Below are 16,377 nucleotides of genomic sequence, written 5' to 3' on the forward strand. Positions count from 1 at the left end.
CATCACAGCAGTAATGACTTTATGAACTACTTTACTTCTAAAATCGATACTATTAGAGATAAAATTGTAACCATTCAGCTGTCAGCTACAGTATCGCATCAGACAGTGCACTATAGACCCCCTGAGGAACATTTCCACTCATTCTCTACTATAGGAGAGGAAGAATTGTTTAAACAAGCTCCTAAAAGAGGTGCTTCCAGAAGTCATAGATCCTCTTCTGACTATTATTAATTCCTCATTGTCATTAGGATATGTCCTCAAACTGGCTGTTATAAAACCTCTCATCAAAAAACCACAACATGACCCCAAAGAACTAGTTAAAAAAAGACAAATCTCGAATCTCCCTTTTCTGTCCAAGATACTAGAAAAGGTGGTATCCTCACAATTATATTCCTTCTTAAAGAAAATTTTCTATAGGATAAACTACTTTCTTGCCAAGCAATACGAAATACCTCTAGTTTTGTTTTCCTCCAGCTGCGCTCCATTTTTCGGGCTGCTCTCTTTAGGGTGCGAGTATGCTCATTATACCATGGTGTCAAACTGTTTTCCTTAACCTTCCTTAAGCGTAAAGGAGCAACTGTATTTAAAGTGCTAGAAAAGAGAGAGTCCATAGTTTCTGTTACATCATCAAGTTGTTCTGAGGTTTTGGATATGCTAAGGAATTCGGATACATCAGGAAGATAACTTAAAAAGCAGTCTTTTGTGGTAGAAGTGATGGTTCTTCGATACTTGTAACAAGAAGTAGAATTTACAATTTTGGCTATATGAAGTTTACACAGAACTAAATAATGATCTGAGATATCATCACTTGGCTGAATAATTTCAACACTATCAACATCAATTCCATGTGACAGTTTTAAATCTAGAGTATGATTTCGACAATGAGTAGGTCCTGAAACATGTTGTCTAACACCAATAGAGTTCAGAATGTCTATAAATGCTGATCCCAATGCATCTTTTTCATTATCGACATGGATATTAAAATCACCAACTATTAAAACTTTATCTGCAGCCAGAACTAACTCAGATGTAAAATCACCAAACTCTTTAATAAAGTCTGTATGGTGGCCTGTATACAGTAGCCAGTACAAACATAACAGGGGATTTATCATTAACATTGGTTTCTCTGGATAATGTTATATGAAGCACCATTACTTCAAACGAGTTATACTTGAAGCCTGCCCTCTGAGAAATCCTGAAAACGTTGTTATAAATTGAAGCAACTCCTCCCCCTTTGCCTTTTAGACGTGGCTCGTGTTTATAACAGTAATCTTGGGGGGTGGACTCATTTAAAATAATGTAATCATCAGGTTTTAGCCAAGTTTCTGTCAAACAGAGCACATCTATATTATGATCAGTTATCATATTATTTACAAAAAGTGTACCTACATGAACCACTGAGCCACTGCCGCACCATATACTTAAACGTCGTTACTCCCAACACTGTGGCTTACACATAACATACTAATATGCTTTTAATATCCAAATCCGTTAAAGGATTTTTAGGCTGCATTAATTAGGTAAACCAGAACCGGGAACACTTCCCATACCACCCGATGTACTTAGTACATCATTAGAAGAATGGCATCTATGCTAATACTAGTCTGTTTCTCTCTTATTCTGAGGTCACCGTAGCCACCAGATCCAGTCTGTATCCAGATCAGAGGGTCACTGCAGTCACCCGGATCCAGTACGTATCCAGACCAGATGGTGGATCAGCACCTAGAAAGGACCTCTACATCCCAGAAAGACAGTGGAGACCAGGACAACTAGAGCCCCAGATACAGATCCCCTATAAAGAGCTTGTCTCAGAGGACCACCAGGACAAGACCACAGGAAACAGATGATTCTTCTGCACAATCTGACTTTGCTGCAGCCTGGAATTGAACTACTGGTTTCGTCTGGTCAGAGGAGAACTGGCCCCCCAACTGAGCCTGGTTTCTCCCAAGGTTTTTTTCTCCATTCTGTCACCGATGGAGTTTCGGTTCCTTGCCGCTGTCGCCTCTGGCTTGCTAAGTTGGGGTCACTTCATCTACAGCGATATCGTTGACTTAATAAATGCACAGACACTATTTAATTGAACAGAGATGACATCACTGAATTCAATGAATGACTGCCTTTAACTGTCATTTTGCATGATTGACTAACTGTTTTCCTAATGAATGTTGTTCAGTTGCTTTGACGCAATGTATTTTGTTTAAAGCGCTATATAAATAAAGGTGACTTGACTTGACTATGATACAGAAACTTTTGTTAAGCTTTTTGTACACTTTGATAACCATCCCTGTGTGCTTGTACAATAATTTAATCATTTGACACCTAAAAACAGTGTACTGAACATAATGTCCTTTTCTACTGTTTATAATGCTGATAAACATTATTATTCTCCAAAATGGATATGGTTAAAACTAAATAAACTTCTGTGTGAATGTGTATGTGTGAGAAAGAGAGATTCAAAAATAAAGAGAAAAGGAGGGAAAATAACCAGCTGCTTTTAAGAGCAAGTTACATAACCAGATAAAATGAGTAAAAAACAGTGGAGCGGAAAGACAGAGTAAGAGAGAGAGAGGAAATGAGAAGAGGGACAGAATGGAGACTGTGATGCCGTGCACAGGTTTGTTTTGCTTCAGATCTGAGCGAGTAGCGTGACTCTTAACACATACTATACAGGTTGCATATCAGAATGAAAATTGGCCGTTTATTGAATAAACCTTTTCTTTTTCCTTTTTCTATATTCTCTGTTAAATCCCAAACAGAGCATTTGTGGGCCGTATTTGCCAAAATAGAGTAGAAATAAAAACCATCTTGTTTTCTTGGAGGTCGTCCCTTTTGTCATAGCATGCAGAATGTTCCCAAACATTAGAAGGAAAGAAAAAATGTGAGCTCTGCTTACAACATGATTCACTCACAAAATGACTGTAACAGCAGGAAGGAGTCACTATACAAATGGGCTAAAAACCTTGAGTCACACAAACACAGATTACTCTGTATTGAAACAATACCATCTTATATATTCTCAAATGAACATGCAAAACACCAGACAGTGCTGCATGATGAAGATAATGTTTGATCACTTGGTCTCTATTTTAGTTATTTGTGCAACTTGTCTAGGACAACCACAACAAAAGCTTAAAACTGAGTCACAGTGGCAGCCAGAAAACTTAAATTTGAACAGTCACAATCTTAATCTTAATCTCAATCTGCTGACAGAAAACTCACAAAACACAAAACGAGGAGCACTGCGAGTTTAGTGTGCCATCTGCTATAGTTTGCATTAGAATATAGTAAGATTTACAGTAAGATTCGAAATCAATGTAGAGCACTGGTCAACAGTAAATATCAAAATGCCGCTTAACATTGTATATTACAGTTGAAAGATGATCACATATACAGTCTGGAAGGTAGTGCAGATGCTCGGACGTCTTTTGGTGGGTTGTATGATGTCTCCCATGCAGAAAAAATTTATGTCAGACCTTTTCTCAAAAGGTCTCAGCTCTAAAAGGCCAATTCTCATCACCTGATTATTTAAAAACAAAGGTTATGTACTCTCAATTACTTTACTTACTTGTAACAATTTTTAGGTTCTGTTTTTCTTCTTTGGTATGAGTGATGTAGCTAACTTTATCTTACCTCTGCAACAATCCACACCCACCTGTACATGCAAGCTTTACCTCCACATCCATCTACGTTAGCCCAATAATTTCCTGTTCTCTATAGTATTCCCCAGGGCACAACAATAGCAGAGAAAGAACAGAAGTACATTTGGACACAGTATGAGAGATCTCATTTGTGTTCTCCAGCTCACCCTTTCTTTCGTGTGACAATGAGGACATCATTGAAGAGGAAGAAATAGACCTGCTGGCGAGATGTTTTTTTGGAAAAGATGCCATTTCCCTCTACAAATGCTGTTAGTTCACCACGCTTCACCATCCACCGGGAGGATGACACCAGTGGAAACGGCTGCAGAAAGAAAGTGTAAAAGGAAAAAAAATGTGAACCAGACAGAATCATTAAAGTTTCAATAAAAATTGATTGACATGAAGAAAGTTAACAAGACCTCATTTTTTAAAACAAGTATAGACATTGAGAAAAGTGAAATAAATAATTAGATAGGGATGTTTATTTTGTTTATTTGTAATTGCTAAAGAATAAGAAATATATCTTTTAAAATAAATAAATGAATAAGATATGCAAAATATCTTTGAGAAATGGCAAGTGTTCCATCTTCAAAGCAAGTTCAAACACAACTAACGTTTTAAAATTGGTACTGAAACTGCAGCTGCAACTGTATTTTCCTATCTGATGCGATGTATAAACAAGTATAATGTTAAAAAATGAGAAGAAAAATGTAGAGCACAATTTTATTATGTTCATCGGGGAGTGATTTGTTCTGAAAAGCATTCGTGCAGATATCACATGGCTCGTACATGAGATCCACTGACTGTTTTCTATGGAAGTCTGATTATTGTAAAATAAAGTTTAAAATAAGCAATAAAATCACACTATGATACGTACTGCTGCAAATGCTAGAAATAAAGTCATAAAGAACTCTGAGAGCTACTGACCTTTAACAGCTGGACTAAGCAATGTCTTGTGACTATGCAGAACCCTCTAGACAACTGCCCGTACCATATGTTTGCATTAGAGAGTGTGTCCAATGCATCGCTGTGTACCGTGCATTCAAAGTATGTTTAATGTAGGGAAAAATATGTCATGATGAAAAAGACCAACAGTGAGTGAGCAGCATGTGTTTATCAGGTAAGAATGTGTGAACATGTTTTACAAGTAAAATAAACAGCAGCAAAAACCCACAAGTTTACTTGCTTCTTGTGGTACAAGGTACTACATTAAGTTGACAGTCTAAACTGTTGCTGAAGCTATGAGATCAACATTTAACCAGATCCAGATCATTTCCCTCTTGCAGTGTTTCTCCTGCCATTATATTAGGGGGCAACTTTATACAGATGAGGAGCAGAAAACAGCTGTTATGTTCAGGTAGTGGTGTCCAACATTTAAAAATCTATAATCTATTTATCTCTACTGAATCACGTGTGTACTGTTACTGTTACCTGTACTTCAGGCTAACAAAACTTAATTATTATGATATTAACAAAAATCAGTATTATGACTTAATGGTTGTTAATTTGACAAGATTTGACACAGGTATGTGTAACTGGATTAGCAATCGATGTTTATAGCTGGTATTAAGATGGATTTTTGTCAATTTGATCATAAATGGACAATGCTAAACACAGGTGTTAACAGGGTCAGAAACATCTGAGCTTGTCCAATTTTTTGATTCCCACTTCTAGAGGTAGTCAAAAATAACTTAGACCAGAATGCTTTTGTGGTGTAGACACTCATATGGTTGATTGCTTTCGAACAGCCACTAAAAACCACCTCCTCTCTGCCTACGGACCTAATCCTTAAAAAAGATGGGACGATGTTGAAGTGCACTAGTCAAATGGGATTTAAAATTTGTGATTCAAACTATTTAAAATCATCTGAAATTGTAAGTTTGGTGTGAAAGTTTTCACTATGTTCTTGTACAATTCTTGATTCTAACATAACCCTTTCAGAGCAAAACTCCTGCTCTCTTTATCATTTCCAATTGTACGCTTTCACATTCATAAGTAAATTGCAAGAGCTTATTTTGCAAAATTAGATCAAAAGATCAGAAAAGGCCCATATGTACACTCGCGCATAGACTCTCCCCTCAAAGAACTGGAAATGAAAGTGGTTGAAAGTGGAAAAAAGAGACTGATTGTAACGATACAAACTTCCTAATCATCGGGAAGAAGGAGGCGGGAACCGGCGCACAATCAAAAACATAATTTTAATATTCAAAGTAAATAAAAAACGGCGCGTCAGCCCCTCACGGCGACTGACGCGCACAAATAAAAAGTAAACACATAAACTAATGTCCCAGGCCTGGTCCTCTCTCGTCCTTCACGGTCGTCACTCCAGTTTTATATCCTTCCATCTCCTACGTGGGACTCGATACTGGCGGTGGGGCGCAGGTGTAGCTCATCTCCAATCACTACACCTGGCCTCACTCCTCGTTCCCACGCCTCTCGGCCCCGCCCCACTCGCCACATACCCCCATCGCCCCTCGCAGGCCGGGGGGTACCCTCGAGACTGCGCTCTACTCACCCCCCCCCTTCCCTCCGGGGGGGACCGCTCACGGGGACCTGCAGGAACCTGGGGGTAGGACAGACGAGGCGAGAGAAAAGGAGATGGAAGGAGGAGCGACAAGGACGAGAGAGGGGAGAGAGGAAAAAAAATAAAATTCCGGTTCCCAGACGCACTGCTGCTCGGCCCTCCACCAGCTGGGTGATCTCCTCCGCGGTGCCTGGCGGTGGCACTGGACGGCCCTCGGCGGACGGCACGACACTCCTCCGCCGCCCGATGGACGGCGACGGCTCCTCCGATTTTGGGCAGCGGCAGGAGTCCCCCGTTCCCTGCCCCTCCGGACTCAATCGCGGAGGCAGCAGGCTCCGGCCCCCTGGCGAACGGCACCGACTCCTCCGCTCCCTCACGGACGGCAGCAGCCCCTCCATATCATGGGTGGCCGGCAGCGAGCTCGCCCGTCCCCGGCAACTCGCTCCAGCCCACCGCCTCGAGCGTCCCTGGCGGCACATACCTCGCCTGCTCGAGGGCACCGCGGATTCACCACAGCGGCGAGGGATCTTCAGCAGCGCGTCCCTCCTTCTCCCGGGTTTCACCACTGTAACGATACAAACTTCCTAATCATCTGGAAGAAGGAGGCGGGAACCGGCGCACAATCAAAAACATAATTTTAATATTCAAAGTAAATAAAAAACGGCACAAATAAAAAGTAAACACATAAACTAATGTCCCAGGCCTGGTCCTCTCTTGTCCTTCACGGTCGTCACTCCAGTTTTAAATCCTTCCATCTCCTACGTGGGACTCGATACTGGCGGTGGGGCGCAGGTGTAGCTCATCTCCAATCACTACACCTGGCCTCACTCCTCGTTCCCACGCCTCCGTCCCCGCCCCACTCGCCACACTGATTTAAAAAGCAGGTGTTAAAAGGAATGTCTCCATTCTCTACTTTTGATGAGTGCCTTAGATCAAAACGTTGACTCAACCAAAGCGTCTGTTTGATCAGACAGACAGAAGATGCTTGAAACTTGCTTAAAAATTAAATTTGGCCTAGAAACTCACTTTGAAAATGACACATTCAAGAGAACGCTTTGTTGTAATAACTTTCCTTTTTGTAGGTACTTTCATTAAAGCTGCGGTAGGTAACTTTTGACGCTCTAGCAGTTAATAAACAGAACTGCTTGCGTCTTGCGGAAGAACATCGTAGCCGGAACTACTTCTCTCTGTTTATGTCTATGAAGAATCACAAAGGTACTGGTTTACTCCGCCGCGGTACCCCCGAAGCAATCTAAAATAGTCCGAATATAAACTCTTATTATAGGTGCACCCTAGTGATTCAGGACAAGCTAAAAACACGGTTTGGAAAATGGATTCATGGTGTACTCGCTTATTATATACATTTTTCTACATTTTGAACACAAACAAAGTTACGGACCGCAGCTCTGATTGGTTGTTTCTTACCGGGAGCGGATTAATTTCTGCAAATGGCAATAGGACCACTGGGAGGAGCCAGAGGAGCTTGATTTTTTCACAGATTATCTTTCTCATATTCTACTGTCAGGACATAATGACAGGTTTAACAAATATGTAAAAAAAATTTATTTTTACAAAAGTTACCTACTGCAGCTTTAATAAATCATTAGTATATAGTACACTATATATCCCATAGTAGTATACAGTGTGGATCAGAGGTGCTTTCTTAAAAAAAAAGTATTAAAAGTATCATCAGTTGTTCAATAGAATCGTTAAATTCCTTTCAAAGGTTGTATTATTATCTTACCTTGATTTTAAACTCCAACTGGGAATTGATGGTGTACAACATTTCTGTTCTTTCCATTGTACGAGCACCCTCATTACATTTCCTCACAAGCTGCATATAAACACATATACAGGGGAAAAAAATGTGATTATTAACTAAGGCTCTCTCAGACGACACTAGTAAAACCTACTGTGGTAATTCTCAGCATTTCTCACCTTGCTGAGAAAATGCAGAGCTTTTTTACATGCCTCATAAGAGGCAGAATCTTTGGGCGTCTTCTGGCATATGGTCTACAAGACAAAAACATTTGAAATTAAAATGATCTTTGAACTGTTGGTGCTTGAATACACAGTTTAATATGCTGTAGATCTAAAATAGACTTGCATCAGAACTTGTTTCCTGTACAATAGTTTTTGGCTTATTGTTCCTGAAGCTTTTCAAACACTTTATCTCTGATGGAGGGCTCTAAAAATTTTGTCACACTTGTGTGATATTTCCCAGCTAGAGTTTAACTTGTTTCTGAGCTGTGGGAAGAAAGAGAGAAAGAAGGAAAGAAAAGCAACCCCAGCATGCACATGCTTAGAGTCAGCCAGCCAAGCTGTACTAAACTAGGAAGCCCACTGCCACCTCAGGGGACCCACAAAGCGACAAAGCAATGGAAAGATGAGAGGGTGAGAAAGCAAGAAAATGTCTACAGGAAGGAGGGAAGGATAGAGACTAGTAGAGGAATACAATAGAGGAAACAACGCCAACTCTTTTAAACCATGCCTGAAATACAGTATAAAGCCTAAATACAACTCAACCCCTTTATTTATGCTGAAATACTGTAGAAAAGTCTGATGCAATAATAAATACATCTAAACAGATTTTTTACCATTAAACAGGGAGGCCCTAAAAGCTAAAACCTGAATGATACTGTAAGGACAGAAAAGAGTGTAAATTTGAGCTCAGGCTGGGTCTAAAGGGGAAGTCGAGGTATAATGTCACTCACATCCATCAACAGGGGCAGCCGTGTGACTCTCTGCATGGGAAGGATGAGGAAGGAGATCATTGGAAGATTTCGGCAGTCTGGGTGGGCCTCGATCCTTGTCAGTACCTCCTTAATTGAGGGGCTTTTATTTCTGAAGGGATAAATGGACTATTAAACTAGTGATTGACTACAGAGTGTCATGCGATTCCTATGATATACAGTATAAAAAAAACTATCCCACTATGCAACAAATAAAAATTTTACTGCATCTTGATTTCTAGTAATTTCCACTTCTATTCCTTATAATTGCGACTTTATATCTTACAGATTTATATCTTATAAATATGATACATCACAATTATAAAAAAGTGATTTTATAGCTCATGTCTGTGACAAAATCTGTTGCAATTGTGACTGTTCCTCTAAGTCACACCTATATCTCACATTGACTTTATATCTTATAAATATATCTGCGACTTTACATCTGGGTGTTTATTTCACTTAATAGTTATTATATCACACAATTTAAACTTTATATGTCACAACTGTGACTGATTCTCTAAGGGGTCATGAATTGAGAAATAACATTTTCCTTCACCTTTTGGTTTGTTAGAATTCACTGTATTATAAAAACACTAAGTTTCAGAGATCAAAACATCCTCATTAGTCCAAAAACAGCTTATATTGAACCCAATTTCCCCCATTTCAGATTTTCTCACTTTGTGATGTAATAGTGCAACAAAAGCATCACCTCTGCAGAATTATATTAACTACTTTGACATTATCACATCTTTGGCCCCTACCACTGTTGTGTTAATAACATCACTGGACTAAAAATAACATTATCTTCCAACGGATTTTATTCCTAGGAATGTGATTATTTATTTTTAACTATGTGGATGTCTCAGTAAATATTTATGTGTTTGGTAATTTCACAGTGTATTCTTTGGTAAATCAGTCACAGCTTCGGCACAGGCTTTGCAAACAGACTTTTACTCTAAGATATTGACCTGACAGTAATACCTACATGTTGTTCATCTTAGTAACATGAAAATATTTCTATTTAATTATGTCCTTACTATCACTTTCTGTGTCTGGGAACATTTCAGTTGCATTGCTGTCATGCAGGGTCAGAAAGCTCTTATATTTCATCTAGTGCTGTCAAACGATTAATTACCATTAATTCCATCCAAAATAATAAAAAAAATTGTTAACATAAGGTTTTTTCTCCATTCTGTCACAGATGGAGTTTCGGTTCCTTGCCGGTGTCGCCTCTGGCTTGCTTAGTTGGGGTCACTTCATCTACAGAGATATCGTTGACTTGATTGCAAATAAATGCACACTATTTAACTGAACAGAGATGACATCACTGAATTCAATGCATTATCATTTTGCATTATTGACACACTGTTTTCCTAATGAATGTTGTTCAGTTGCTTTGCGCAATGTATTTTGTTTAAAGCGCTATATAAAAAAAAGGTGACTTGACTTGTGTTTATTTATTGTGTATATATAAATATACATACATATATATTTAGAAAATATTTAAATGTATTTACATATATTTATATTCATTAAATTCATAATAAATATAATTATATTTAATATACAAACAAACATTTTCTGAAATATATACATGCAAGTGTGTGTAAGTGTGTAAACAAAAACTTTTTGGGATTTTGGATTTGATTAATCACGATTAATTGTTTGACAGCACTAATTTAATCAAATATAACTTAATTTGTGTTACAAAGATGAACAAAGGTCAGCATGACAGGGAGTAATTAATAACAGAATTGTGATCTTGTAACTAACAATTTTATTATTCACACTGCAATTTTTTTTATCTCTTATTTAATATACTTTTTTTTTCTTTTTAAATTTCATAACTACCCATTTTATTTTTATTCTGGAGGTAGAAAATACCTTACACAAATCTGATCTGTGTAGAAAAAGCTTCTTATCTGCAGGGCTAAATGATATAAGCCAAATGTGACAGAGCAGTGACAGTATGTGTTTACTCACAGCAGCCTTTGCAGGGTTCTCTGCTGGTACACTTCATTTGAGCAGTATGTCACATAGGGGTCAAAGTTTGACTGGGCGTGCCTTAAAACTATGTCACTTATGTCATTAATTACAATGTTCTGCTGGTGCCGATCCTTAAGTTCCTTAAAGAACCTGGAAGGAGAAAGTGGAGATAAATAATTGCATGAAAGCAATAGCATGCATGACATGTCTCACATAACATCAACACGAGTCAAAGCTGTTGCAGGGAGCACCCTGTTTTAGTCATTACACATGCACAAACATGCACACACATACACATATTCAATACAAAGCCAGGAAGGTGTTCTAACACCTTTCCCAGGCCTATGACCACATTAGAGCACATGATGTCCCAAAACCCCTCAAATGACCAAGCAGGGATGGCAGCATGAAAATCAGATGGCAGGGTCAGAAAGCTCTTATATTTCATCTAGTGCTGTCAAACGATTAATTACCATTAATTCCATCCAAAATAATAAAAAAAATTGTTAACATAAGGTTTTTTCTCCATTATGTCACAGATGGAGTTTCGGTTCCTTGCCGCTGTCGCCTCTGGCTTGCTTAGTTGGGGTCACTTCATCTACAGAGATATCGTTGACTTGATTGCAAATAAATGCACACTATTTAACTGAACAGAGATGACATCACTGAATTCAAGTGTACCAGCAGTGAATGATCTTCCTGACAGGACAAACACATCATGGCTTCAGTTGCAGGGTATTCACAATTTTCCAGTAATCCAGAGGATGTAGCTCAGAGCCATCTGTGCTGGAACCCAGCATGACCTCTGGTCACAATCTCACAATAGATCAGAGAAAGACACAACCTGAAGGCTAAATCTGGAAGTGATGTCAGTCAGGTTGTTAGCACAAGGGCCTTGACTCCAGGACCTTCCTACAGGTGTTTGGGGCCCTATTAACTTTACAGGGACAAGAGTTAACTGATGAAGTCCAAACTAAAAATATTTTTTTTTACAAAACTATTAAACACATAAAATCAATGTTTGGAAATCTTGATTGTGATTTCAATTTTTAAACTTTAGCTGGTGTGTAATGTTGCTGTTTGGGAATAAACAATTTCTGCAGTTATGACTCTGAAAGTTCAATGCAAACTGAGATAATAGCCTCTTTCACACCGTAAAATTAGCGTAACGACTTTACCGGTAAATTCAAAAATGCGCTGTTCACACAGTCAACGTCATTCCGTCTTTTTTCCAGAAAAGCAACATTCACACTTCCATTCCAAAATACCGGTAAATTCTGTGACGTCATTAATCTCTAATCAGCTGCACTTGTATTTTTAAACATGGAGGGTAATACGTGTTCAGTATTTCTGTTGATGGTTTCATTTTTTGTTTCAAACTTTAGTATTCATGCAACTGCTTTTGTTGTTATAATAGACAACTGGTTTGAATAATTATAGCCTACTCACCATTAATAAAACACCCGATGCTGTCTGGAGTTGACCAATTTAGTGAAAATCTGCTTGAAAGGATTAATGAAGTTGTGATTGTAAGTTGCAGTCTGTAAGACGCACTTTGCAGAAAAGGTGCGTTCACAAATTTAGCCTATGCTGATCCAAATTCATATCAATTAGTCTATCAGCGCAGATAAATAGTTCGGCGTTCAAATTGAGTTCAAAAGATGTCCCAAAGCACTGGAAAAATTACCATGAATGTGACAGAGGGAAATAGTAAAATATATATTTGAATTATTTACTAATAAACTAGTGTTTTCTGAGTCTGTGTCCCAAGGATGAAGTTGCCTGAATCGTCATCTCCTCATTAGACGCGATTCCTAAACGGATTATGATCGTAGCCTATTGAGATTTTTTGTTGTTTGTTTTTATTATTTCGTTAAGTAGTAATTAAAAGCTTTCTATAGATATATTTATCATGTCTGTGAGGCATGTATTCACTTTCGGTTTATTTTTATAAGCTCTCCTGTTCAAGACGAGACGGCAGAAAGCATGTTTGTTTTCTTTATTTTATATTTCTTTATTTTATATTATGATCGCGCTGGCACCTACGTCCCAAAAAAGCGTGCTTTATCTTGCATTCTCCGCACAAAATATTCGATATAGCGTACATGTATCTGGGTTTAATGTTAAAACATTGTTACATGCTTGAACTGTTTTATATCTTTAGATTTTATTTTAGACAATTCGTGATGATTTGAGAAGGCTAAACTATATAAACATAAGCTATGTAAACTCTCTCTCTGTGCTGGCCGCTTTAAAAACAAAACTTATAGGCCTGTTTAACGATCAAAAACTGCTCCAAACATACAAAGTTGAACTATTTTTATAGCTGAAACAGTAGTGTTTTGGGAGAACATCCTCAAGTGAGTTGCGGGGCAAACCGAAAGTTGATGCAGAATGTCCAGCACTCTTCTTCACTGCTCCGACTTCTCGTTTGTACCTGTATCTGTTTTTCCCTATGTAAAAACTAAAATTAAAATTAAGTTGTAATACTTAAAGTTATTATTATTATTTTTTTATTGTGTTCGGCATGTTGGGCAGCGTGTCATTTCATGACGTGCCACGGGTTGAGATCCACTGGTTTAGAGCCACAGGATTTGTGGAGTAGCAGGACCCCCAAATAGACTGACAAATGTCATAATAGGAACAAAAAATACTTCCATTACTACTTCGTTTGTGATGGTCGTTTATTTTTTTTTATATTAAGATGCAATGTTTTCAGTTTATTGATGACCTGACTTTGTCCTGTGAATGCATTGCTCTCAGTGACAGTTAGCAGTTATTTTATCATACGTTACTGCATCACTAACAGTTTCTCTCAGATGACGACAAATTTTTTCATCCGACCGAATAATGAGAAGCGCTTTAATTTCACTGTCGCTTCCGTTGGATGACATTTATTTTATTTTCTTAAACAGTGCATGAATGAGTCACATCGTTATGATTGGCCCGGAGTAGACGTCTTACGTCACCGCGTTCTGAACTCTAACGTGCTCATACCGGTAATTTTCCTTCTGCGTTCACACACAACAGAATTCCGGCAATATACTGGTAATGTTACAACTTCTCATACCGTTAAATTGCCGAAAGGAATTTACCTGTATTTTTTAAAAGATCCTATTCACACATGATCTCTTTACGGCAATTCACCAGTAATTTTCTGGAAAAGTCTGTATGTGTGAAAGGGCTTAATGTCTTTTAAAATTATGACAGTTTAATGCCAACAAAAAACAGTTTGTAGGATAACAAAGAGTTACTTACCAAGTTCGTGACATCACAAACCCAGACATTTACATAAACCCCGAAGGGGCTTCATAAAACAAGGAAACCATATGAGTATTCATGGAGAACAGACTGAGTGTTGGATAATTTTTTTTTTTTTTTTTTTTTTGTGTGTGTGTGTTTTAAATGAAGCATTAACATATATTAAACTGCACCCGTTAGCTTGCTTTGAGCGAGATGAAGAGGAGTGTTTAAATAAAATCCCTCTATTTTATATAAAATTTCAGTTGGAAATACTGAAGTTGGCCTCAATGTCTGGTTCACAAAAACTTCAGCTTCTAGTTCAACAAATTTCAGCTGCTGTGTCAGTTTTAAAAGGGCAAAATACATTTTTGTGTTCTCTTTTTATCTGTCCAAGGTAATACAAGGAAACACAGTGGAGGAATCTGAGAAATCCATCAGACAATACAATCCACACACACACTCCACATATATATATGCAGCAGGACATTCCAGGGATGCTTTGAACTTTTGCTCTGGTGCAGTATCAAGGCAACTGTGCATTCTTATCTGTGTGTGTGTCATTTATAACAGCCCAAGTGTCTATTCAAAGCAGACTCATTTGTCTTTTTTGTTTTTTTTTGGTTCGGGAATCATGGCGGACAAGAAAGAAAATTCTATTTTGTGTACAAGGCCTATATAATTCAACTATACTTCTGGACAGCGGAAATGACATCAATAACACATCAACTAATTCCTTCAAAAGAGCTAACTATTGGATGTCCTTGTTTTTAGGTTTCCACGTGTGTTTATTTGTAAATGAGTATTTGTGTTTGTTTATTTGAAACACTTATTGATTATGCTTATTATGCCAAAAGTAAAAGTAAAGTAAGCTATCACAAAACAGTTCAGTATGTCTCTCTGTGACTGTGTGTCTCTCTGTTTGTCGGGCTTAATTTATATTTAATCAACATCATTTCTTTTAAATGGGAGAGACTCCTTGCGTTTTAGGACGTAAGCATCAGATTTATTACAGGGTGTACACATCAGTTCTTCAGAAGCACAGCTTGAGTTAAATGAGCCTTCATCGTGAAACAACTTTGCTGCAGCCTGGAATTGAACTACTGGTTTCGTCTGGTCAGAGGAGAACTGGCCCCCCAACTGAGCCTGGTTTCTCACAAGGTTTTTTTTCTCTATTCTGTCACCGATGGAGTTTCGGTTCCTTGCCGCTGTCGCCTCTGACTTGCTTAATTGGGGTCACTTCATCTACAGCGATATCGTTGACTTGATTGCAAATAAATGCACAGACACTATTTAACAGTGTCAATAATGCAAAATGATAGTTAAAGGCAGTTCATCATTGAATTCAGTGATGTCATCTCTGTTCAGTTAAATAGTGTGCATTTATTAAATGTTGTTCAGTGGCTTTGACGCAATGTATTTTGTTTAAAGCGCTATATAAATAAAGGTGACTGCCAGATGTCTTTAAATGTGTAAGTGTCCATGCAAATGAGCCTAACCCATTTTCATACTCCTGTTTATTGAATCTGCTGAAAGCTAAACCTTACAACACCCCTCCCCTGAAGACAGCTAGTGAATATTTAATCCATATATGTGGACACTGGGTGGTTACTGCTGTCATTCCAGCCTGCTGGACTTTAATTGCAGGGTTTGGACGTGCACTGGCCACAGATGTGAACATGTCTGAGGGATATTTTTGAAGACGAGTATACTGTCATCAACATCAGAGCTCTGGACAAGGGCATCTCGTTAACACACACAAAAACACAAAGCTGCACTCTTAAGCTAACCCATAGTAATGGATGGTCGTGTAAGCAGACATGCTGTTCCTGAATACATAGAGAGGGTTTGTGTGAGTTCAAAAAGAGAATAGCATGATGTAACTCTCATAAGATATGTGAAACAACAGTACTGAGCCCATATAAATTATGTTGCTGAACAACAGGCAAAGAAAATTTTATCCTAAATTTTTAGGGATCAGGGCCATATGAGTGTAGGAATGTGACATGGACAACACTGATGGGAAGAACATATGCACTCAAACATTCAGTAATACATAGGCAAACATAAGTTTTGTCATTTTATTCCTTTTCCTCCTCACTGACTGGATGGGTGAAGTGCTGAGACAATGTCTACAAAAAAAAAAACAACGGTAAGAAAGACAGGGGTCGGCTTAATGATCCCTTGTGGAACTGTGATTATACAATAATGGATCTTGGATGTGCATCTGGTTATGAATTTTCTATATTAACAG

The 16,377-nt window shown here is 38.2% G+C and overlaps 1 protein-coding gene across 2 annotated transcripts in view; it reads right to left on the minus strand.

Annotated features, from left to right (window-relative positions):
* Nucleotides 1–16,377, minus strand: part of LOC113118538 (rho guanine nucleotide exchange factor 26) — a 97,895-nt gene that overhangs the window by 33,979 nt on the left and 47,539 nt on the right. For both annotated transcript variants that reach the window (XM_026287782.1, XM_026287783.1), the window contains exons 7-11: nucleotides 10,881–11,033; nucleotides 8,877–9,006; nucleotides 8,101–8,175; nucleotides 7,907–7,996; nucleotides 3,806–3,960 (exon numbers count right to left, since the gene is read on the minus strand). In XM_026287782.1, the coding sequence (XP_026143567.1) occupies nucleotides 3,806–3,960; nucleotides 7,907–7,996; nucleotides 8,101–8,175; nucleotides 8,877–9,006; nucleotides 10,881–11,033 (603 nt within the window). The remainder of the gene's footprint in view (nucleotides 1–3,805; nucleotides 3,961–7,906; nucleotides 7,997–8,100; nucleotides 8,176–8,876; nucleotides 9,007–10,880; nucleotides 11,034–16,377) is intronic.

The sequence above is a fragment of the Carassius auratus genome, chromosome 18 (assembly GCF_003368295.1).
Source record: "Carassius auratus strain Wakin chromosome 18, ASM336829v1, whole genome shotgun sequence".
In the NCBI taxonomy this organism is placed as follows: domain Eukaryota; kingdom Metazoa; phylum Chordata; class Actinopteri; order Cypriniformes; family Cyprinidae; genus Carassius; species Carassius auratus.